Source organism: Phaseolus vulgaris, chromosome 11 (genome assembly GCF_051622355.1).
Source record: "Phaseolus vulgaris cultivar YP4 chromosome 11, ASM5162235v1, whole genome shotgun sequence".
In the NCBI taxonomy this organism is placed as follows: Eukaryota; Viridiplantae; Streptophyta; class Magnoliopsida; order Fabales; family Fabaceae; genus Phaseolus; species Phaseolus vulgaris.
Window position 1 is genome coordinate 2,215,514 of NC_143508.1, and position 24,131 is coordinate 2,239,644.

General features: G+C 32.2%; 1 protein-coding gene across 9 annotated transcripts; it reads left to right on the plus strand.

Moving 5' to 3' along the window:
• The first annotated feature begins 2,270 nt into the window (after positions 1–2,270).
• Positions 2,271–23,596, plus strand: LOC137827670 (nucleoporin (DUF3414)). 9 transcript variants are annotated; one of them, XR_011083801.2, is made up of 33 exons: positions 2,271–2,547; positions 2,629–2,802; positions 3,128–3,223; positions 5,791–5,860; positions 6,022–6,152; positions 6,539–6,679; positions 7,863–8,020; positions 8,740–8,908; positions 9,001–9,099; positions 9,374–9,451; positions 9,531–9,590; positions 9,696–9,853; positions 9,994–10,177; positions 11,324–11,443; positions 11,687–11,775; positions 11,891–11,995; positions 12,179–12,277; positions 12,533–12,621; positions 14,184–14,332; positions 15,534–15,677; positions 15,779–15,886; positions 16,080–16,190; positions 16,649–16,753; positions 16,832–16,942; positions 17,736–17,911; positions 18,057–18,528; positions 18,840–18,947; positions 19,199–19,257; positions 19,645–20,035; positions 20,786–22,300; positions 22,506–22,710; positions 22,822–23,008; positions 23,099–23,596. XR_011083801.2 is itself a non-coding variant. In XM_068635019.2 (32 exons), the coding sequence occupies exons 1-32, from the start codon at positions 2,440–2,442 to the stop codon at positions 22,920–22,922; spliced, it is 5,883 nt and encodes a 1,960-aa protein (XP_068491120.2). In that variant the 5' UTR covers positions 2,271–2,439; the 3' UTR covers positions 22,923–23,009. The 9 variants fall into 9 exon arrangements, 1 of the variants encoding a protein (XP_068491120.2); XR_011083819.2 differs by having other exon boundaries at positions 22,822–22,981; XR_016517292.1 differs by having other exon boundaries at positions 2,293–2,547; positions 9,994–10,165.
• Positions 23,597–24,131: the final 535 nt, after the last annotated feature.

Consider the following 24,131-nt stretch of genomic DNA (forward strand, 5'->3'; position numbering starts at 1 on the left):
TGTTCTTTTTATTGCTTAAAGTCTCCAAATGCATAATTGCAAATTTAAGGAATATGATATATACCTAGACAGACAAACCTTGTGCTAATGATTGAAAAGGAATAAGAATAATGTCCACATATGTAATATTTAATATAATGCATCAAGAATGTTCGTAATTAATAAAGAGATTTTTCTTTATACAAATTTTGAACATTAACCCTTTTATTAAATTTAAATAATTGAATAAATTTATTTATTTCAAAATAACTAAATAACTTATTTTTTTGAAAAATAACTATTACATAATTTTTCTAATACTAGTTTTACAAAATCATATATGTATGTATATTTTTTTTAAAGTGTATTATCTTTTATTTTTTAATTAATTATTCATAACTATAACATTAAAATAGGAGTTTCTGTTTTTTTAAACATTTTTTTACCATTTTACCACTATTTTTTTAAAATTAAAATAACTACCTATAATAAAAAAAATTACCTATAACATAAAAAAAAATACCTACAATAAAGTTATAAAAGTGGTTTATATTTATTTTTATAAATACTTTTTAGGAAATTCTTTTATAATTTAATAATTATCTATACCATTATATAAAGAATATACATTATATTGGATAATTTTACCTTATAACAAACAGAAAATAATTTATTTATTTAATAAAATAAATAATTAAATAAGTTTTCGTTTCTGAAAAATAATGATTGCATAAATTTTGTAATATTATTTTTACAAAATTACATATGTATACATACTTGAATCTTTTGTAGTATTTTCTATTTTTTAATCAATTATTCTTAAAAATAATCAAATTATATATCTTTTAATACAATAAAAATGTGAATACACGTCCAAGAGAATTAATGACCTAATTTTTTTTATTCTCATGTAGAAATTTTGATTCATTACTAATGTGAGATATTACATCATAACATATAGTTAATCTAACAAATAAGTTAACTTTACAAAACGAATAAAATAAGTATACTTACTATTTATATATTTTATTTTGATGTTATTTTCTTAGGAGTAGAACTTAGATTCTTTTAATAAAAGTACTAATTAATCAAAAATATTTTGATAAATGAAAAAATATATTTAATAACAATTTATTATGACAGTTCTAATCCACATGTCATAATAAGTCATGGTGATAAAATTGTAAACATAAAAATATTTTCTATGTCACTTGTAAATTTACTCACATAATATCTTATTGTTAAAATGGTTATACTTTTACTCGTGATAATAAGTTACTTGGTGAAACAAATATTTATTTTAAAATTTATTTTTGTTTGAATTTCTTTCAATATTTTTTTATCTCTTTTTTCATGTAAACCTTAAACTCCCATTACTCCAAGAAAGATTGGAATTAATTGTTAAAAAAAGTGAGGACAAAATTAGGGATATTACTAGCATCCCCAAATCCTACACAATTGAGACACAAAGATAAATTTTAATCATAGTGTAAGCCAAAAAATGTTAAACCTACACTAAAATCATAAAAAATAATATATATATATATATAATTATAAGGTAGCGTTCTAAAAAAAAACACAAACTATGTATTTATTAAAATAAAAAACATTAAGTATAGGTTCAATCTACACTACAATTTTTTCAAAATTAAGAATTAAATTAAATATCTAACTTATATTTTATTTCAACTTATATACTACATAATGTTAAAATGCACATTTATATCAGTTTAAGAGACACTATCTTATTCAATATAAATTTTTGAAAAATACTATGTAAAATAAGTAGGCAAAATTAATAAAATGTGATTTTTTTTAATAATTATACAATTGTCATAAAAAGTACAAACTTTACATGTCACTTATATTTATGACGGATCTATAACCGATATAGAAAAATTTATTTCAACTATCATAAGAAATATTTTTTGCAATGATAAATTTCATTTACTTCTAACATCCACTATAAATTTTTATTAAATATCAATTAATTTTAAAATAAAAAATAATTAATCATTATATTCATTAAGTTAAATAATATTTTATGATTTTTTTAATATGTAAAATAGTTTCTATTACTAATAAAAAGTTATAAAATAAATTTTATACTAAGTTATTTAAGTTAACAATACAATACATTTTCATATTATTTTAGTTATTAGAAAGTGTTTTGCTATATTCAACCTAGTTTTGTTAAAAAAATTATACAATTAAGTAGAGATAATTAAAATTAAATAAAAAATGAATTAAAAATAAAAATGTTAAGTCTAGAAAGAGAAAGTAATTGATAAATCAATAACCCAGGTTTGTAACAAGACTTCGTTCAGACCGTGAGAAAGCATAGAAAGCGCGAAAAAATCAAATGAAAAGATTAAACTAAACCCTTCCATTGCTGCGTTCTTGCAGTGTTAGGGTTTAACTTTCTCTTCTTCTTCTTCTTCTTTGTTCTCTCCTCCAACAATGGCCGATATCAGTTCCGTCGATGCTTCTTTGTGGTGGGACTCATTCACCGTGCTCCTCGCAGAGCTTGAGAATTCCTCTATGTCCTCAGATCTCCCACCTAACTTGGTACACTTTCAATAATCTCTGTGCGCCTTTGTGTGAGTCTGAATTTGTGAATTTACACGAATCATTTTCTTGTTTATTTAGGCGAAGAAGTTGAAGGACAACCATGCGTGGTTCGTAGACACACTTTCGCGCTTCAAACCGCCCAATCAGAGTTCCAAGCAAGCTCTGAATTCAAAAACGCTGAAAATTGGATCTCACCAGCTCACTGTTCAGCCTCACCTGAAAGATAAAGCGTTGCAGATTAGCTCCATCCTGGTCAGTTAGTTTCTTGTTTGTGCTTGCTTAGTGATCATTACTATATCATAAGCTTAATTGTTGAAGTTTTTGTGCTGGGTCAGGAGTTTAGGATGGAGTGAAGTTATTTGATTGCTGAGAGAAATGTTTTGACATTGAAATTTGAAAGTTTATTCTATGGCCTCAGAAATGATTTTGTCCTTATGTTTCTACTGTGTGGGGACTAGTGTTGTTTTTTCATTATCTGTATTATGGGGAATTTACCCTATTAATGTCAGTTATTCACTGTCGGTTAGTAATGCTGATACTCAAGGTGATTTTCTATTCCCATTATTGTTTATTTCAGCTACTAGACGAGGTTCAATCATACATTTTTGTTGAAAGGTCCGTCAAACATAACGATGCAGCTGCTGATTCCATTTCTCCAGAGTTCCTTCACATGGTCAGTAGCTCTATCACCTTGCTGCATTTCTGTATTAGTCAAATGCTTATTTCTAGAATGATCATACTTTGTACATATTGAGAGGGATTTGGCTGATTTAACATGTTTTTACAAACCACTTTCAAATAAAGTAACTTTAGTGGATTATGTGAGCTGTGAAGTAATGGTTGGACAAATTCCAAATATTTTTTATAATTTTTATGTGGCACTTGTTGCTCAGGACTTAGAGTTGTGGTTGGGGTTTAGAAATCAAACTTAATAAAATTGGAATAAGATCCCATCACATAGTACATGTGTGTCCAACACCAAAAGTAGCAAGTTTGTCAACACAATGGTTTCCCGCTCTATACGAGATACATGAAATCTCATATTCCTAAGCCTATACAACATATTCTGCCACTGATTTTGAAGATGCCAAGGAATAATGTGATGATTGGAGAAAGCTTGAACCACCAACATAGAGTCACTTGCAATTCATAGACTATGTCATCCTTTCTCAACAGCAATTTCAACAGCTCAAATAACACCAAGAAGTTCTGCATAAATGGTAGTGGTGAATGAGTGAAACAACCTTCAAAGGCAATAGCTCTATCTTGAAATAAGCTCCCACAAGCAGTAAGACCAGGAGCTCCATGAGCAGCTCCATCAATGTTACACTTCATCCAAACACAAGGTGGAGATAGCCATAAACGGGCAAGATTCAATTTATTAGAGATGCCAAATTCTTTAAGAATGCCAAACACTTTGATGTTAGATTTCATAGAATAGGAGCATAGATTACCACCATGTTAACAATAAAAGAAACAGTTTCTCAAGCTGGAATAATGAATTATGTCCTTCAAAACAGATAAAATTTTGGCTATTCCAAATGACATTGATGACAAAAGTGGTCTTTAAACTTAACTCAACTTCTCAAAATCAGTTTGTAAGGTGATATTTGTACTAACTTATATATTATAATTTGGCCATATCTCTAATTAATGTGAGATCTCCAACTGATAGCATCTGGAAGCACAATCTTTACTGGTTTACTCAAGCAGTGTCAATACATAGCAACACCAAATCTAGGTTTTGATGATCAATATGAACTTTCAAACATGAACTAAGCCAATACCAGAAGATAACAAAACAAATGGGCAATGAAAAAAGAAGTGTGCAACAGTTTCAATGTGATTCTGACATCTAGGAATCATATACCAACCAACATTTAAGAAGATTATCATCAGTGACAAATCTATTATATTGCAATCTTCATATTAGAAATGACTCTGAAGGAGGGATGTACTGGTTTCAAAGCTTGCGACTAGAGTCATATGGAGGGGTTGACTAGAAAGGTTGAGTTAGGTTTCGTAGTGTGGAGCCACCAAGATTTTGGCTTTTAGTCTTTATAAGGCTTAGATAGTCTTTAACTTATAAGTTAGTTTTCTGAGATTAATTTAAGTCCTGAGCTGATGTTATTAGAGTTTATCCTGCATCCGATGTTGGGCCACCTACATTGTCAAATTGCCACGCTGTAGGCCTATTGCCACGAGTGTAAAGGGAGAGGGTTTTAGAAAGCTGCCTTAATTGTGGTCACTTGTTGGTTGAAATGGGCTTCCTATGGATGGGTTGACTAGTAAGGCTTAGTCAAGCACAGCCACTGTGATGCGGCTCTTTGGTGGTAGAAATCTCACATTGATTATAGGGTATGACCTATGTAGTGCTTATAACTTATAAGACTTTGGAAATCCTGACCTTACAAGTTTGTTTTATGGGATTGTGTCTTAGGTTTGTTATTATGTCACTTGTGTCTGCCACTCTCTTGAAAGGTGGTGTTGGAAACCGTCTTAATTGTGGTCATTCTTAGCTACCTTTAGTTGTGGCCCTTTTGCAGTTTCCTTAATGACAGTCTCAAAGGTGAATGTTTAATTTCTCATTGACCACATATATGGTTTAAATATAACTTATAAAGTTTGTAAGAGAACCTCATTACATGATATGGGTGTTTTCTGTCAACTGGAAACCTTTCAGGTTCTTCCCTTTTCTATCTTCTATCATTAGTGGGTTCATGACATGATAGGACCCAGAAGAATATATGAGAAGAGGGTCAGATTTAGTTAGATGGTTGGATGTTTGTTTAGTTACTTATAGTCAGAATCTGTTTAGTGGATAGGTAGTCAGGCACAGGGGTTTAAATAGTTGGATCAAGGTACAAGGGAGGCATTTTGGAGTTTAGATTTGATGACAGAGCAAAGGCTCTGTTGTGGAAAGGCGAACCCCTTGTGAAGGGTAAGCCTTTGGAAGGAAATTTCTCTCCTTAGGTCCCATGTATGTAATTTAAGAAAAAATAATACTAAAGTGTTTTTTTTTGCTTTCTTTGTTTTTCTCGTCTCTCTGAAAACTTAGTTGTTTCTAGGCTGCTTCTCTAGATTGGACAGTTCAAATGTACTGGTATTTTAGCTGCTTCTGAACTTTCTAGTAATTTGATATAGATAATTCATTTAGAAAATTGTTTGCTGACAGTATTTTTTCTGTGATGCTTTCTTTTGAGTTCATGTTTCTGATTTCTTTTCTTTCTGTTTATGAAGATGTTAATTCAATATTACAAGGAGCGACAGTGCTTGCTAAAGTGCATCAGGTGGATTCTCATGCATGCTAGTAAGTGTATCATGTTTCTTTTCATGGGCACTTAGTACTTGTTTTGTTAATTCTCTAGTTTGATCACACACATTCATTTTGTATAAGTTTAGTAAACATTTATACTTTATGTTAATTCATTCTGCTTGCTGATATTTCTTTGGATTTTGACTCTACATCAGTACATAATGGTCCTGTGTCTGAAGATAATACTATGAAGGAGGAGGCAAGAAAATTGTTTCATGATGGTCTTGAAAGTAAATTAATATTGTTCTTTGAGAATCTTCTGTCTTGTAGCTACCCAGAACAAATGGTATGTTCAGTTTAATTTGGCACCATTACATTGCAAAATTTAAATGGGTAGTTAACTTGTCTTTTGTATGCGATCCTTACATAACTTTAATGCAATAATCTATGTGTATGCTGTAATATTAATAGCCGAGTCTTCTTGTACCACATGCTCTTCTTGCACTATTTTTTCTGTTCTTGATTAGTGTGCTATGTGTCTCAAAGCTATGAGATGTTATAATTGTATATTATCATCTGGAGCATGTGAACACTAGATGTTGGAATAATCCTTTTCTATTCTCTAATGGGAATTTTTCATTTATTTTTAATTTGTATATTCGTAATATGACTGTTAATTGGAAAATTTATTGCTTGATGACTCATCTGTTGTTAATTGTGGAATGCTTGAAGGATGTTGAGCTTTTTACTCTGTGGGCTGAGGAGACTCTAATTGAAGACAACTTGGTTTTAGACATCCTTTTCCTGGCATATTATGACTCATTTTGTACCTGTAGTGGGGAAATATGGAAGAAGTTTGGTTCTCTTTACAAGGTATAATATTTATAATCTGATTACATTAAATGGGGAGATATGATATGATTTTACAAGGAAATATCTTACCAAATATTATTCTCTCTCTCCTTCATTATAAATAACAATACTCATGTATGTACAAATCACACAATTACAAGCAATTCTTTTAATATGGTATCAAAGTCTATCCTACATCCATTAAAAGTGGCCACTCACCATGTTATATACCAAACCCAATAGTGTTGGATGTGAGATGTATTGTAAAAAAAATCCAAGTCTCACATCAATTAGAAATAGTGTCAAAATACAATATATAATTGAGGGAATCTTCACTTTACAAACTAGTTTTGTGGGATTGAGTTAGACATAAACTACTTTGTAATATGATATTGCAGTAGTACCATCTTCTGCGACTTGTTTTGTCACTAATTTGTTAGGCCATGACTTTTTTCTTAGATGCATTGGCTAGACTATGTCACTCAGACTTTCTCTCAGGTTAATAATACTTGTAGCAACATTTTTTTTCTTTATGGAAGTTGCCGCACTCTATAAGCATTTTTTTTCTCTTCGGCAGTCTCAGTGCCCTTTAAACATTTTTTCTCTTTGGTAGTGATCATGCACTCTAAGCATTTTTGCTCTTCGGTAGTTACTATGCCCTTGAAACGTTTTTTGCTCTCCAACAGTTGTTGTGTCCTTGGACCTCTAATGCTTGCAATTGAAGATACCGTTTTCTAGCTATCACTACACTGCCCAACTCACGGCCAACCACCTCCATGTGTTGCTAGTTCATCAGTACTTCATCTGCAAACACTTGTGCCAAATTGATGTGGGAAGTTGTTATTCTTGACTTTGTCAGCTCCAACCACCAACTAACTAACATGCTCGCTAAGCCTCTCAAGAGTTATTGAATTGATGACATTTGTAACAAATTTGATTCACAATACATATTTTCCAGCTTGAGGGGGAGTGTTAGAGATATGGTTTGATTTGATAGGGAAATATCTTATCAAATATTTCCCATTATTAGATATTGATTTTGTTCCTTATTATTGTATCTCTTCATTATAAAGAAGAACACTCATGTTTGTATAGATCGTACAATTGCAAACAATCCTTTTAATAATATCTCTGCCAAGACTTGACTTGGGATATGTTTTTGAATCAAATCCTTGTTTTAAATTTTTTTTTTTGTTTGTTTCAGGGGATCTTAGCTGGTGATTATAACTTGGGAAAACTAGCAATTACTACGGAAACACAACAATTGTCTTATCATGCTAAAGTTCAGCTGCTGCTTATTTTAATCGAAAACCTGAACCTGGAGAATGTTCTTCAAATGGTTCATGATGAAGTACCATATAGGTTCGCCTAGTATTTATTTATATTATGATCAGTGCTTCGAAGTTATAGCAAAAGCATTTTGTGAAACAGTTTGGTTAAACCAGGATGTAGTGTGGATTTCAAGGCTATAATCTGAAACATCATCTTTGATGCAATGACTGGTTTATGCTAATCTGAATGTGGTCTGCCAGGCTTTTTCTTGAATCTAAAATAATTTGTCATAGAAAATATCTTGCGATGTAAGCAATCACGAGGCAAATAATCTCTTGATTGGATCACCTTTCTTAAATGCCATTTCATTCATTAACCAAGTAGAATTGCAATCTGCGACTAGATAACAAATTGCATACTTTGTCCTATTCTGTTCTTCAGTGAAATCCAGCTATCTCTTACCTTGAGGACTCTTGTTTATTGCTTTTATTTTTTGGGATATTCTGAATAGCAAAGTTATATGCTATGCATCATTATTAGAATTCGTTAATTTTACCTATAATTCAACATGTCTGTTTTGATTATTGTTGTAAACTTTGGATATGGAACATTCCCATTTACTTCGTTTCATGCAGTGATACCCTTTGTTGAGCTGTGGGTATTCAGTCAAATTCTTCATTCACGTGTAGTATCCTTAGTATATTAACTATATAGCATGGATAAATTGACTGTCTGTATTTTACAATTGTTTTTTTAAATTAATGTTTTGTTGAATGATGTAAAATCTGTTTGGAATTTGGATTTCCCAGGAAAGGCGTGTCTACTTTTTCCATGACTGATGTCCAAGAGATGGATGCACTAGTTTCTACTTTCAATGCTTTTGAAATGAATGAAGCTGGTCCTCTAGTTTTAGCTTGGGCTGTATTTCTCTATCTACTCTTGACACTTCTGGAGAAAGATGAAAACAATGAGCTAATGGTATGTGGTTAAGTTTTATGTGAATTTTTTTTTTACTACTTATCATGGGTGTGTACTACAAAGTTTACCCTTTTTCTTTTGTCTGCATCCAGGAGATTGATCACATTAGTTATGTCCGTCAAGCCTTCGAAGCTGGATCCTTGCGTTATTGTCTTGAAATCCTTGAATGTGACATTTTGAAGGATTATGATGTGCGTCATTTGGACTTGGGTAGCATAACTTGTTCTAGTGGATTGATATTTTTTAAACCTTGACTGATTCCTTTCTTTTCTACCATGAATCATTAAGCTTTCAACTAACTAAATTGTGTTTATAAAAAGAAAACTAAGCATGATATATTGTATTATTAATATTCATACTTTATTGGTAGTATAGTTTATACAGACTTATTCTGTATGCTCTTCTGTATAAATTTTATCATAAATAATGTCCTCCATTCATTTCTGCCACTTATCTACCATTTAGGGCCCAATGTCTGGATATCGCGGTGTTTTGAGGACATTCATTTCTGCATTCATTGCATCTTATGAAATCAACCTTCAGGTATTGTTGTAAACTCTGCAGTTAGTTTTTATGAGATTTTTATGTCTTTCTCATTTTTTCTGCTTCAACAAATGCGCAGCCAGATGATGGTAACCCCACTCTAATACTGGATATTCTATGCAAGATTTATCGTGGAGAGGTTTGGATGTATAATTGTTCTCCTTCATTATATTCATTGCTTAATTATCATTATATCTGCCTGTGATTATATATTAATTCAAGGATTGTGATCCTTAACTTTCAGGAATCATTATGTATTCAGTTTTGGGACAAGGAAAGTTTTATTGATGGTCCAATTCGGTCTCTTCTTTGCAACCTAGAGAGTGAGTTTCCTTTCAGGAGCATTGAACTTGTTCGACTCCTGTCATCCCTTAGTGAAGGAACTTGGCCGGCAGAGTGTGTGTAAGTAAATGAAGAATGCTTGTTATTTCTGTTATCTCATTGGAATTGAATTACTGTACCATTGGTCCTTCAAAGCCAAAGGTACACTTTTGTGACTTGAATACCTGGTAGCCTTTCTTATGGATGCATTTTTTCTACAGGTATAACTTTCTAAATAGGTCTGTTGGTATATCATCTTTGTTTGAGATTAATAGTGATTCACAGATAGTTGAAGCACAACAGCCAGTGCGAGTTCCTGGGGTTGAAGGTTTCTTTATTCCGGCTGGAACTCATGGGCGCATCTTAAGAGTTGTTGGAGAAAATACTGCCCTTGTACGATGGGAGGTGAATTATGCTAATATTGTTACTAACTTGCTATGCTGCATTTTGTATTTTACATTTCTCAGTGCTTCCTGTACCCTGATCTATAATAATTATTTTTCTTCACTTTTTTGGTGGTGTTGAAATAGTTGAATTATTATTTTTAAAATGCTATTGCTTGTTGTTGTATTTCCTTTATGTCTCCTCTTTGCATTGGACTATGATGAGAATAAACAATAACCTGAAAATTCTGCCAATCATATGAAGTGAGACTCATTCCAAAAGTTCCTAATAGAAATTCTCTTTAAATTCTTTGGTAATTTGTTTGCAATCTGAAATATTATTCTTTAGTGATTGTTAGAATTTGCAAAAATACTTTATCACATCTTAGATTATGCTTCAATATTAGTTTCCTTATTTCCTCTTTATGCCTTAGGATTAGTTACCAAATTTCTTTATCTTTTCAATGTTTTCCAGAATTAGTTGGGATTAATGATTACTGTAAATAGGGTAGTGGAAAAACTCAGGTCCTACGTTGACTATAGATAGAACTTGAAAAGAGTATATAAGCAGGGGAGAATTCTCATCTTATAAGTTAGTTTTGTGGGGTTGAGTTAGACTTAAACCCAAAAGGTCACTAACCATATTGTTGCCATGGACCAAACCCAATAATGTTGAAAATGAGGGGGTGGATTGGGGAAAATCCAATTCTCAAATTGACAAGAGATACAACCCAGAAATTATTTAAGTGGGGAACAACCCTCACATCTCAAATATAAAGAAAGGGTTAGTACTTATAGGTTTTATGAATATACCAAATATAACAATGCATTGTATTGCATCTCAGTTAATATCAGTTCAGTGTTTCATTTTTTTTGTCTCTTTTCCTCTCTCAATATCTAAAATTATATAATTTCAACAGTGATAATCAAATAAATGATGATGTTCCAGTCTCCAGTCTTCAATTGTTGTTTTCTTTTTTATTTTTTTCGGCATCTTCAATTATTATTTAGTTGGCAATTTTAAATGTTCCTTGTACTTTACACTCCTAATAATTTTTACTGTAATTTGGAGATTATATTATTACTTGCAGTGGGATTTTTATCTTATCGAGATTGTCTCTATATCTGAATTCACGCTGACAAAATGTTGTTCTGTTGTTCTTTGTAGTATTCATCATCTGGAATGTTTGTATTACTCTTACATTTGGCCCAAGAAATGTATTTGGATAACAAGGATGAAGTTGCTTTTACACTTGACCTGCTTAGTAGACTGGTGTCCTTTAATACTGTAAGTTTATTAAGTTTAATTGACCATTTGTTTTCAATTTGGTTCTTTGTAAGGATACAGCCACTGCGTGGTAATTGTTGCAAATCCAGTAATATATTTCTCACGGATGGCATCTTGATATGAGATTAAAGGTTATACGTAGTATTATTAACTAGAAGATCTGCACGTTAATAGTTATGGCAGTAACCTCTGTGTACCTGAGTACCTAAGAAATCTGGTCAATGATTCTTTTACTATGTGCAGGGTATTTGCTTTGCTGTGATGGACATCAGCAACTCTTTGCAATTTGATGCTGTTGACTTGATGAATGAGCAGGTTGAAAAGAGGGTCTGGTAAATTATTCAATTTGAATGGTTGTCTTTATATTCATGTATTTTCCTTGATTAATTTTTTGATATATTCTGTTTATCCCTTGTTTTTAAAATGATGTTTTTCTTATATTTACAGGGTGGTTGAGATAGTTTGCAATTTAATTAAAAAACTGCCTCTGAATTCCTCTGGTGCCGTGCTTATGTCAATGGGTATCAAGATTTTAGCCATTATGTTGATTTGGTAATTTAATTTATTCTTTTGTAGATGTAGATCAAATTGTGCTAATCAAATATTTGATCTGTATGTCTGTCTTTTTTGTCTTAATAGTATTATGATGTATTGTTTTGAGCTTTCTTGTTTGTTTTTATGAATTAATAGTCTAATTGAGAAAAGGCTAACTAATTATTTTCTTTTCCAATCCAGTTCTCCATCTATCGTTGCAACGGCTACTCTAAAGGCAAACCTGTTTGATATGACTTTGCAGACACCTGTGTTCAATGTAGGCAGTAATGGCTTATCAAGGTAAAGCCCTATTTTTAAAATAACGTGCATATACATATACTAATAGGAAAACTTACTATCTTCACAATATTCTATTGAAATTGGGTGCTTTCATAAAAAGACATGGGATATGTTAATCCTTTTTTGTCTTTTATTGTATGAGTTGACGTTTTCATATATATTCTTCTGGTGGCATGTGGTGTCAAAGTGGCTTATTGTTATCAATTTTAAAGTGTGAAGTTACGTTTGCCAGTTCTTATTATGCCTTTTTTACAGTGGGTCATGGTTGCTTTCTTGCAAACTGGCTAGGATGCTTTTAATTGACTGTGAGCAAAGCAGTAATGATTGCCCCTTGGCAATATCAGGTATGACTAACATTGATTTCTTATGCACTTTATTGTTGTGATGATATTTGTTTGTTTCTAATTGTTTGTCTCTAATATTCTTGTGCTTATTTAGCTTGCTCTGAAACTTGGTATAGTGGATAATATGTGTTATGTTTTTCAAATGCTAATTAGTAGTCTGTGCTTTGTGCAGGACTTTTCTTTGAAATAAATTTACGTGTTTGGTTTGGTTTGGTTTGAGTCCCTACTTTTTGTATTTCTTTTCTTTTATAATATTTCTAAGAATGCAGAATATGATTGATACAAGTTGTAGAACTAATCTAGTTAAGTTTGCAACTTGTATAGTGATGCCATAGCATTCTTTACTTTATTAAAAAAAAATATATAAGATTTTATCTATCTTAGAATTTAAACTGTTTATTTTATTAAAATTAATTGTATAAAACTTAAAATTGCGTATGTATTAAATGAATTTAGTTGGAAATTTGGGATGTACTAACAAAGTCAAGATGTTTGCATTGGCAACTAATCACGAGTTGTCATATTTTTAATGATTGTACACTTTTATGTTATTACTTTGAAATTCATATCTAGTGTGTTACTTAATTTTACATTGTCGGTACATCAAAATTAACCTCTTCAAGTTTAGTATAAAAAAATATACATTGAATCTTAGGTGTAATAATGCCTAACACGAAAACTTTAATTAAAAAAAATCTTAGGTGTAATAAATATTGAATATTTAATTATAATTACAATTAAAACATGGTTTTGGTTATGATTGCTGAAAAAAATATGGTAGTGTGCATTCCAATTGTTTTAATCAAACTAAATGATTTTTTTTTATCATATCAACTTTGTCACTAAGCCAACCAAGTATTTTCTACCTTAACTTGAGAAATTCATTCAAACATTGAAGGTAGACAAAAAGAAAAAAGCCATCTGTCTCAACATTAATTCTTATATTTTTTTTCATCTACAAATGAGCTTGTTACACAATATTCAATCTGAATTTGCTAATATAAGACAGAAATTGTTTTATAGAGTAGGGAAAAAATCGCAAACCCAACTTAAGATTAGTGCATGCTTATATTATTTTAACAATATCTCTCTCCCTTTAAAATCAACAGCCATACCATTTTTGACTGCATGAGGTCCAAGTCCACCATCAATGTAATAAAAATGAACAAAGTCAATGGCACATTGGCCTGTGAAGATTTCGCTTCCACCTGAAAATATTAGATTTAATTAAAATATAAAAATGAATTATGCAGCACAATAAGGCATCAAAAGAAATCGTACCCAGCAAAACCAAATATAGTTAAAGTTTCTTCAGTGAAGGAATAGAGAAGGCCATTGCATTGTTTAGACACATCATTTTCATGCATAGGATTGGTGAAACATATCCATTTAAGCTTAATCTCCCAGCATCACATTATTTTGAAGTAAATTAAGCATATTATTCCATATTAAAGGTAAAGGATAATGGGTGTCAAAAAACTGATGGTTTTGCATGGTTTCTCAACTTTTATGCTATATTCCATCTTTTTTCTCTAGTCTTATTTGTGGTCTGAATCTTGCAGTGCTGGACTTCACCATACAGCTTGTAGAAACAGGAGTAGAGCATGATGATCTGCTGGCATTGATCATTTTCTCTTTGCAGTATGTTCTTGTCAATCACGAATATTGGAAATACAAGATGAAGCATATTAGATGGAAAATAACACTGAAGGTGTGTCCTACTTCTGTTTGAAGTCACCCAACTCTGTACTCAGTTTTCATTAATCTTAACTGGAACGCTTCTAAGATTCTTTGTAGTGACTGGTAATCACTGAAATAATTGAGCATGAGCAAGAAAATAAAGATAAATATGGGAAACATGATAGTTTGAAACTAAGAATGTCCCCAATGTACAGTTTATAATCCAATTTAAAATAATTTCTAAACAAATTGATACAAATCAGATGAATACTAATTTTTAACTGTGAATCATGCAAATAATTTCTGTATTGGATGAATTGCAATATCAGCTGGATCTTGAGATTCTTGCAGTTGGCTAATAACTAAAAAAGGGATAAGGTCAAGGTTGCACAATCCATCCTGGAAAGGATAAATTCTGGGGTTTTTCTTTGTAAATTATTTTTAAAAAAAGACAGGTGATGAAAATATTCCCCCCCTTGACCCTGAACTCAGATTTTGGACAAATAAAGCCATATTCAAGTTTCATTCATCAACTGGGAGGGGATCAGCTCTGTTAGGGCCTGAGATTTTTTTCTTTGATGGGGTTTCGCTGGTTAATACATTGATCCAGTTGGGGGCTAAGACTGAATTTAATGATTATGAGTATGACAGAACTAGTGTCCAGAGCATGCTGTCGGTCTATTGTCTTAGTTTGAGGGCATTGCTGTATGTCTGATGTGATTGAGCATGTGAGCTAGTTAGACTGGGAACTAGTCCTGTTCAGCTGTGGTGGAAAACGGGTGATGCACAAAACCAGTATCAAACTGGAAAACCCGGTAACAAAAATTCAAACCAAAAAAATTAACAAATTACAATTTACATTTTCTCATAAAAAATCAACCTAAAATATTATTCGTTTTTTATTCTACATATAATTTTGTTTTTAATAATAAAAAATTATGTAAATTGAAATTTCAATTTAAATATGATTGACATTTTATTTAAACTTTAATATGTATTTTAAATGCTTAGAACCTATAGATTTATGTTTTGTTTTAGTTTTTAGAATTATAAAATTATGATACTGTATATTTTTTGAAATTGTTTTGTATTTTTAATTATAAAAATATTTTTATTAATACTAGTTCTACTCCAGTTGAATCATTAAATAACAATTATTGGAATGCTATGCAGGATTGAAAGCATAAATGTTTACCATTGTTATTAATTTCAAACTTTGGGGTACTATGCAGGTGCTTGAGTTGATGAAAAAATGCATTTCATCAATGCCTAATTATGGGAAATTGGGTGAGATCATACGAAATGTGTTATTCTCTGATTCTTCCATCCATAACACATTATTCCAAATTGTTTGCACTACTTCACATGCTTTGGAGGTGACGTATGTTAAAACTTCTTGGGTTTATTATTCCATTAATTTGTTAGCTTATTGTACTTCTTCCTACTCCTAATCAAGAAGAGCATTCTTTTTCAACAGAAATTGCATGTAAGCCGCCTCTTTGATCCAATGGAAATTGAAGGATTACAGCTTGCTATAGGTTCTGTTTTAGACATTCTTTCAGTCATGTTGACCAAACTTTCTAAGGTACAGAGGAATACTGCAAATATCCTTGGTTTTTATTAGTTGCATACGATTACAGACATTCATATTGATGGAATAGCATATTCTTCGTGTTATACAAAGAAGTTTATAAAAATTGTTTTTGCACTAGAAACTCTCTCCTAGTTACTGTGTATATCTTTTTCATTATGGAAATACTGAAAAGTGTTTTGTCCAGGATACTTCATTGAACTTTCCAGTTTTTCTCCAAGCAGTGTTCTCTTGCACGACCAAACCAGTTCCTGTTGTCACTTCTGTTTTGTCCCTGATTTCATACTTTCAAGATCCGGTATGAACATTCTCCTTGCTCAAATTGGAGTGACATTACATTTTTCTGAACATTATTATGTGATAGTGAGTTTTTATTGAACCTTTATGAGCATCTGCCCGTATTCCCTTTTCTTCCATTAGAGGTCTGTAAGCGCTTCAGTATATACTTAATTAGTCATATGTTCTGTTAGTATTAGCGGAATAAGGAATTGATATTGGTTACATTTGCTTGATTGTCCTTTTTTGAAGTTACTCCCATTTATTATTTCTCTTTTGTGTTGTATAATTTTTTAAGCTTGCTTGCTGAGACATAGGATACTTCATTGTGCATTTGATACCATAATACTGTGGGTCTTACATATCTCTGTGGATAGGTTCTTTGTTAGTTATTTTACGATCCTTTCAGTGAATATATACTTGTTAATACCTGATTTTCTATTGTTTTGCTTGACAATTGACATCTCATTCTCTCTGTAGGCCATCCAATATGGTGCTGTTAGGTTTATTTCAATGTTATTTGCCATAGCAGATTGTATTCAACCATTTTCATATGGAATCACATGCTTTGTTCCTGATAATGAGGTTTGTGGCATTATGTTTGGTTTCGTCATATTTATTTTTGCTTTAGCAACCTTAAGTAATTTTTGTAATTGGTTTTAGATCATGGATTTGAGGCACTCTCTGAGCTACATACTTCTGGAGCAATCCGAGTCAAATGAAGATCTATTTGTTGCTACAGTTAATCTGTTTACTTCTGCTGCACATTACCAGGTTTGAATTAGTATAGTAGATTAAAGAATTGCATTTCACATTTGGACAAATTTCAAGGTTACTTGCTCCGATACTCATTTGTTTCTTTATTTTATTTCTGGCAATCTTGAATCAGACTTAAAACAGGTAGAAAAGCACAAGATTTGAGTGTGAAACTTGGTTGGGAGGGTCTCCCTGTTCTATCATATATATGAAAATATTGTACAGGAGGATTCCCAAAATTAGGGAAAGAATATTACCAGATCTACAAGATATTCAGTCTAGCTACCCTAAATATATGCAACTAACAAAAATAAATAATTACAATAAAATCAATAAAATATTCTAACACAATGTCAGCTTATATCATAGAATTCATTACAATTTAATTTATCATAATTTTTTTTTGTAAATTTCTAAATGGATTCTACTAGTTTTGCTTCTCTATTTTAATGGAGAAATATATACACTGTTCTTAAGTTCTCTTATTAAAAGTTTATTAATTTTTTATTACTAATATTATAATTTCATTTTATTTTTGTTTGTTTGTCAGCCAGTCACACTTTCGTACTCAAATATCTTTTTAACCCTGCCAAATTTCCAAAATGCTTTCAACAAAGAAAATGCCGACACCAAATGTGGTGTTTTCAGTTCTTGACAAGCCTAGAGTAATGTTAATTCTAATTTAAATTATTATATAGAACTCTGTTTCAGTTTTAATTTGATTTTATGGGGGAAGGGGTCTCAAGGTGAATTTTTAGCATATTAAGTTGTGTTCAATTTCCATTTTCTTATATGAAATTCTCTTTTGTAGCCTTCTTTCATTGTTACAATCTTTGCTCCAGAGGAGAACACCAAAGACCAGTTGAACGTTATTGATACGAAGCTGCAAAAAAAGGAAACCTCTCCTACACATGTAGTTTATAAAAGATCAAGTCTTATCGATGCACTTGTGCACTATATTGAAAGGGCGGATGATCTGATGAAGAGGTACAAACTTTTTAATGTATATTTTTTTGGGGGGGAAGGGGTGGCTATTTTTTTAGTTTCCGTCGTATAGCTTGTGCTTTTTCTGGTCAATTGTTATGCTCATTGAAATATGAGTACGCTACTTATTTTATTTTTCTGTCTCCAGCAATCCACGCATACTGCTTTGTGTACTTAACTTCATGATTGCCTTATGGCAAGGGGCTCCCCAGTATACCAATCTTTTGGAGTCCTTAAGAAGGCATGGAAAGTTCTGGGAACACTTGGCTAATGCAATCTCAAATATTGCTAGCAGTGAAATTTCCTTGCTTACAAGTCTGAAAGAAAAAGATGCTTTCAATCTGGCATACACTTTCCATTGTCAATCTTCGATACTAGGAATCATGGGATATGAGCTATTCTTGCAGAGAAAGTTGTTTCATGCAGAGTCAACTGTGAAGGATGCAGCAGAATTTAAGGAGACGGAGCAAGATGTCACAAGAACTGATAAATCTAAAGCCACAAATCTTCATGATCTTAAGGGAATCTGGTCTTCATTGTTCAATGATTCTATTTTAGAGAAACTAATAAAGTCATACATTTCTTATGGACATAATAGTGATACATATAATAGTGCAAAGGTTAGCCTGATTTTATTTTCCTTATTGAAATAATGAGTGTGACAGTCTTTTCTATTATTGGGTTAATTTTGTAATATATTTTGCAATTCCTTGCATGCGTCATGCAAATGTATTTTAATACTTTCAACATTCAATAGTTTTCCACTCTTCTCTGATTTTACTTTTCAGTTTCTATTATGGTCTTTTGCATAACGTAAATCAAAAGATAAAATTTATTGGTTAAGTATTCTTTTAATTTTATACGATGCAATTATGGATATACATTATGTTTTTCTTTCATTTTTGTTTACTTTCCGCATGTAATTTTTCAGGTGGCCACCAGTTTATTCTCTGTTCATGTGATGATGAAATTAGCAGTTTGCGACTCTGGAAGTTTATCTGTGTCATTGCTTCAGAAGATTCATGAAATTCTGGCAAAGGTTCAATGTCTAATTTTTTCTTTCTTGCTAAGAAAGTCATTTATTCTAATTTACTTTGTAATGTGGTAAAGGGTATTAAAAACCATATCTATATCTTTAATCTATATGTCATGCAAATCATTATGAATATGTTACGCTTCAAAAAGTAAAAAGTTTAATGTCTAAATTTCTTTTTACGTATTGAACTCTGCTTTTAGTTTACTATTTTGTCAACATTTTCTTATGTATAGAAACGTTCCTATGTTTTGCAGTTGAGCATTCATCCTGCTTTCACTGAATTACTGTCTCAGTATTCACAACGTGGTTACAGGTTATATAGACTTATCCATGTGTTATTTTTTACTTCACATGTCAACTTATTGGACTTTTATTTCAATTACATGTTATTCGTGTCCAAGATGGAACGTAATGAACAATTCATTTCCCCATTAACAATTATTAATAAATGTTAACAGAAATCTAACACTAATAGACACCTTACGTTATCATTGTATTGTATCACAAATAATTGGGAGACTAACTAAGGTAACAACATTTTTTGAGTAAATACTTAGTTCTTTCAATTTGAGTCTAAGCCATACTTTTTCTCCCCTCCTTACAATTCATGTCTTGGATTTACTTTGTCTTACCAAAACAAATGTTTATTTTCTTATGCAATGTACATCAACACAATTTGGTTGTTTTCTTAATTTTGTAGTGAAGGTAAGGAACTAAAGAAATTGATACTCAGTGACCTCTATTATCATTTGCAAGGAGAGCTTGAAGGGAGAAAAATTGGTATTGGTCCATTCAAAGAATTATCTCAGTATCTTATCGAATCAAATTTTTTGGGAACCTATCAACACCAGTTCAATGAAGAAGCTTTTACAAAGAATATGTTTACAAAGAATGTATACTTGTTTGACCTTCCTCACTTGCGAGAAGATTTGAGATTAGGTGTGTGGGATTGTTCTAATTGGAGAACATCCAAGGAGGTTGCAGAAGTCATGTTGCGTTTCCTGCAGGATGCAAACTCAGTCATGTTGCTTTCAAGTTCAAAGCTTTCTGCTTTAAAAGGACTAATAGCTGTTTTGACTGTCAACCATGATGTGAGAATTTACATTTCTGATTTCCATTCGTTGCATGTCCCTGTCTGAATAATAAAATTAGAGTTGCTAGTTACAAATGTTGAAACGTTCATGTGTTAACCCAACTATTCTGTTATTGATTCCGTATGGTTGTGAATTTGAGACCTGCAGTTGGCTTATGCATGGTTCTTATAGGTTGCAATGTTTTCTGTTTGAACAAGAATCAATATTTAAGAAAACCTTTTTCTTCATTTTATTATGCTTAAAATGTTGAGGGCTGATTAGAAAATATGCAATGCTTGAATTGGTTTTATCATCGTGAATAGAAGTCATTAGTAGGATTCTTTGCTTTATAATTATCATTGTCTGACTGCAAGCATCGAGATAGAATGTACATTAAAAAGGTCTGTTTGTCATGGTGTTTTGTTGATTACTTTGAGAAAGGTGCTATGTCAATGTTGTCCGTACTTTGTGGTTGGTTTTTTGTTAACAATGGAACAAGAAAATGCATTGAAGTTTTTGCCTGGGTTTATCCCAATATTAAGTTACATAGGATAGGGGAAAGGAAAGTTTGACTATGACCATTGGAAACATTTTAGCGTGACAAGTTATTTAAACAATGTTATTTAAACAATGATGTTCCAGTTTTCATGTACTTAGTTTTCAGATTTTTTTTTTGTATGGTTGTCATTTATAAGGAACTTTATTCATCCTGCCATTCGGTTTTTGGCTTGTCTCTGTTCAATTTTCCTTTTTCACATGATCTTGCAGTCACAAGGGAGGGCTACAGCTGGAGGGAGGATCTCAGATGAACTCATATTCACTTTCACGGATAGTATATGCCAATCTTTCCTTTCTAACATGGAGATATTATCAGCTGTTCTAGATGCCTCTGAGGATATTCTCAATTTTCTTGCATGTGAAGTAGAACTAATCTTCCTATTGACAAGAACTGTCAGTAAAAGCCTCTCGCTAAATGTATCCCTACTTGTTTTGAAATGTGCTAGTTCGGGTCTAAGACTGTTGAGTTCACTTAAGCCGTCACCTTCTGAGGCTAATGTGATCATGAAACTTTTACTCACATTGCTGCTTTCAGTATTACAGTCCAACTCCCTCAATGCACATTCAGGTGTGGCAACCATGGAGAATTCTGGTGAGGACTTCTCAAAGGTTTCAAATGCAACCCTGGGACTACTACCCATTCTTTGCAATTGCATTGCAACTTCTGATCATTGCATGCTATCCCTGTCTGTTATGGATTTAATACTGAGGAGCTTCTTGACACCCAGGACTTGGTTACCTGTCCTGCAGAATCATCTCGAACTGCCAGTAGTTATGCTTAAACTCCACGATAGAAATTCAACTTCTATTCCAATAATAATGAAGTTCTTTTTGACCCTTGCACGAGTTAGAGGAGGTGCTGAAATGCTTTATTGTTCTGGCTTTTTGTCATCTGTGAGAGTGCTATTTTCTGAATCAAGTGAGGATTTGTCGAACATTGCTAGTGAGAATCTGGGCGGCTCATGTGAGAAGTTTGTAATACCCCAGGATATTTGGGGGCTTGGATTAGCTGTGGTTACAGCTATGGTTAAATCCTTGGGAGACAATTCTTCTGGAACTGCTATTGTGGATAGCATGATACCTTACTTTTTTTCAGAAAAAGCTCGTTTTATTTTTTATTCTCTAAATGCCCCAGACTTTCCTTCTGATGATCGTGACAAGAAAAGACCTCGAGCACAGAGGACATTTATATCTTTGGCTACTCTTAAAGAAACAGAACATACTTTAATGCTCATGTCTGAGCTAGCAAAACATTGGAATTCATGGATTAAGGCAATAGGAAATGTGGATGGACAACTTAGAGAGAAGTGTATCCATCTTTTAGCCTTCATTAGCAGGGGATCTCAACGCCTTGGTGATTTGTCAAGCAGGAACGCCCCACTTTTATGTCCACCTACCCTGAAAGAGGATTTTGAAATTTGCTCAAAACCTTCCTTTGTCAATAGCAAGAATGGATGGTTCGCTCTTTCCCCACTTGGATGTGTGCCAAAACGAAAGACCTCTTTCTCAACTATCCATTGCCAAGCAACTGAGAGTACTGATCTTATTCCGAAAACGTGCTTCTCTGATACTGTAGCCCTGCAGGTATATAGAATATCATTTCTTCTTTTAAAGTTTCTATGTTTACAAACTGAGGGTGCTGCTAAAAGGGCTGAGGAGGTTGGGTTTGTTGATCTTGCACATTTTCCCGAGCTGCCAATGCCAGAAATCTTGCATGGACTACAGGTACAGTGAACTTAACAACTCATGCATATAATGTTTACAACTTTATAATATGAACAAATTTAGAAGTATGTAAAGTTCTGTCGATGGTTTGATTTACAGGTGAGCTTAAGGCTTTGCTTTATGCGAAAGATGATTTCTTTATGGGGTGCCTGAATCCTAGAAGCTAATAATTGGATGTCTGAGCTTCATTTTCGTTTGGGTGCAGGATCAAGCTATTGCCATTACTGCGGAACTCTGTCAAGCCAACAAACAAAAGCTCTCTCCAGAAATACAGGATGTTTGCAACTTATTGATGCAAATACTTGAAATGGCCTTGCACTTGGAACTTTGTGTTCTACAAATTTGTCGCATAAGACCTGTATTAGGGCGTGTGGAGGATTTCTCAAAGGAAGCAAAATCTCTGTTTAGTGGTGAAACTATTCTTCTTTCATCTTTAGCACCTGTGCTTGATTCCACTGCCCTTATTATTTTTCCAATATTTGTCTTCTGAAGTGCTGAATATTTCTTGATGACTTGTGCAGCACTGGAGGGTCATGCTTTTCTAAAAGCATCTCGCAGCTCTCTTAAACAGATGATATCGTGTGTCTATCCTGGATTGCTGCAAGCAGAGAATTTCATATAAGATTTGATGTAGACCAGAGAGCACATTATTAATTGTACAGAATTTCATAGTGCCAATTAGTCAGTCTTCTTTCTCTATGTAGCTAGGTATTCCTTGTGTTTGATTCATAATTGAATATTTTTTTTCTGACCGTTCTTTGTGCATTACATATTTATATCCTTTTCTTTTTTTTTTAGGAGAAAAAGTTGTCGCCACTCATCAACAAGGGGGTATAATTCATGGGTAGTGTGTGTTGTATGATTGTCGGTAGAAAATAAATTCTTTAGGGAGGGTCCCTGCACCGTGCACGGTGAGTCGGTGATTATGCCCAATACTGTCTCGGTTCCACTTGATCAGGACCTACTGAAAAGGAGGCGACTTTGACACAATTTTGCAAAAGAGGTCAAATCCTTGATTTTAACCATATTTCGGAAGTTTCATGTAAATGGACTATCATGTGGAATCGCAATTTACTTACCATATTCAATATCATGGCTCATAAGATCTAATTTATATTTTATATTTTGGGAAAAAAATACTGTAAGATTTAACTCCCCAAGTTTGGAAACTGAACTGACATGGTAGGCACAACTGTAACATGAGATGAGACCGTTATTATCAATGTTTCTAGTTTAAAAGTTTATCATCTAATCATTTTAATTTAATGGAAAAGTATTTTTGCTTTGACTTGTTTAGTGATTGTTTCAAACAGGCGAAACTGATTTAGTAACCTAGTCCAGCAATTGCTGGAACCCTAGTTTCGTGGAAATTTAAATTTCAAATGAGACTGCTAATGAAAAAGCTTAAGAAATAAACTTAATTCATTCTTTCACGTTCAGGTTGTTAATTTGTGAGATTTTATGTTATGGATAATACAGTGGATGAGACGATATATTCAATAAATTCTTAGATATTAAGTAGTGGATTCTAAACTTAATTACATATTATATATTATATGTTTAGTTGATGTAGAATTCTACCAAAGTTTAATACATAAATTAAAATTATTTGTAAGAAATGAAAATAAGGTATTTATTTATACGATAGTTATTTTTAATAAATACCATATTTATTATCATTCTTAATCTCTATAAGAGTATTAAAAATATTTATTAAATATAAAATTTAGAAAACTTGAAAGAAAGCTCAACCCATCGTCGTCATCATTATTATAATAGAATCAAATTTTCTCACATTCTAGATGTTGTTTATAAGTTGTAATAATAGCAT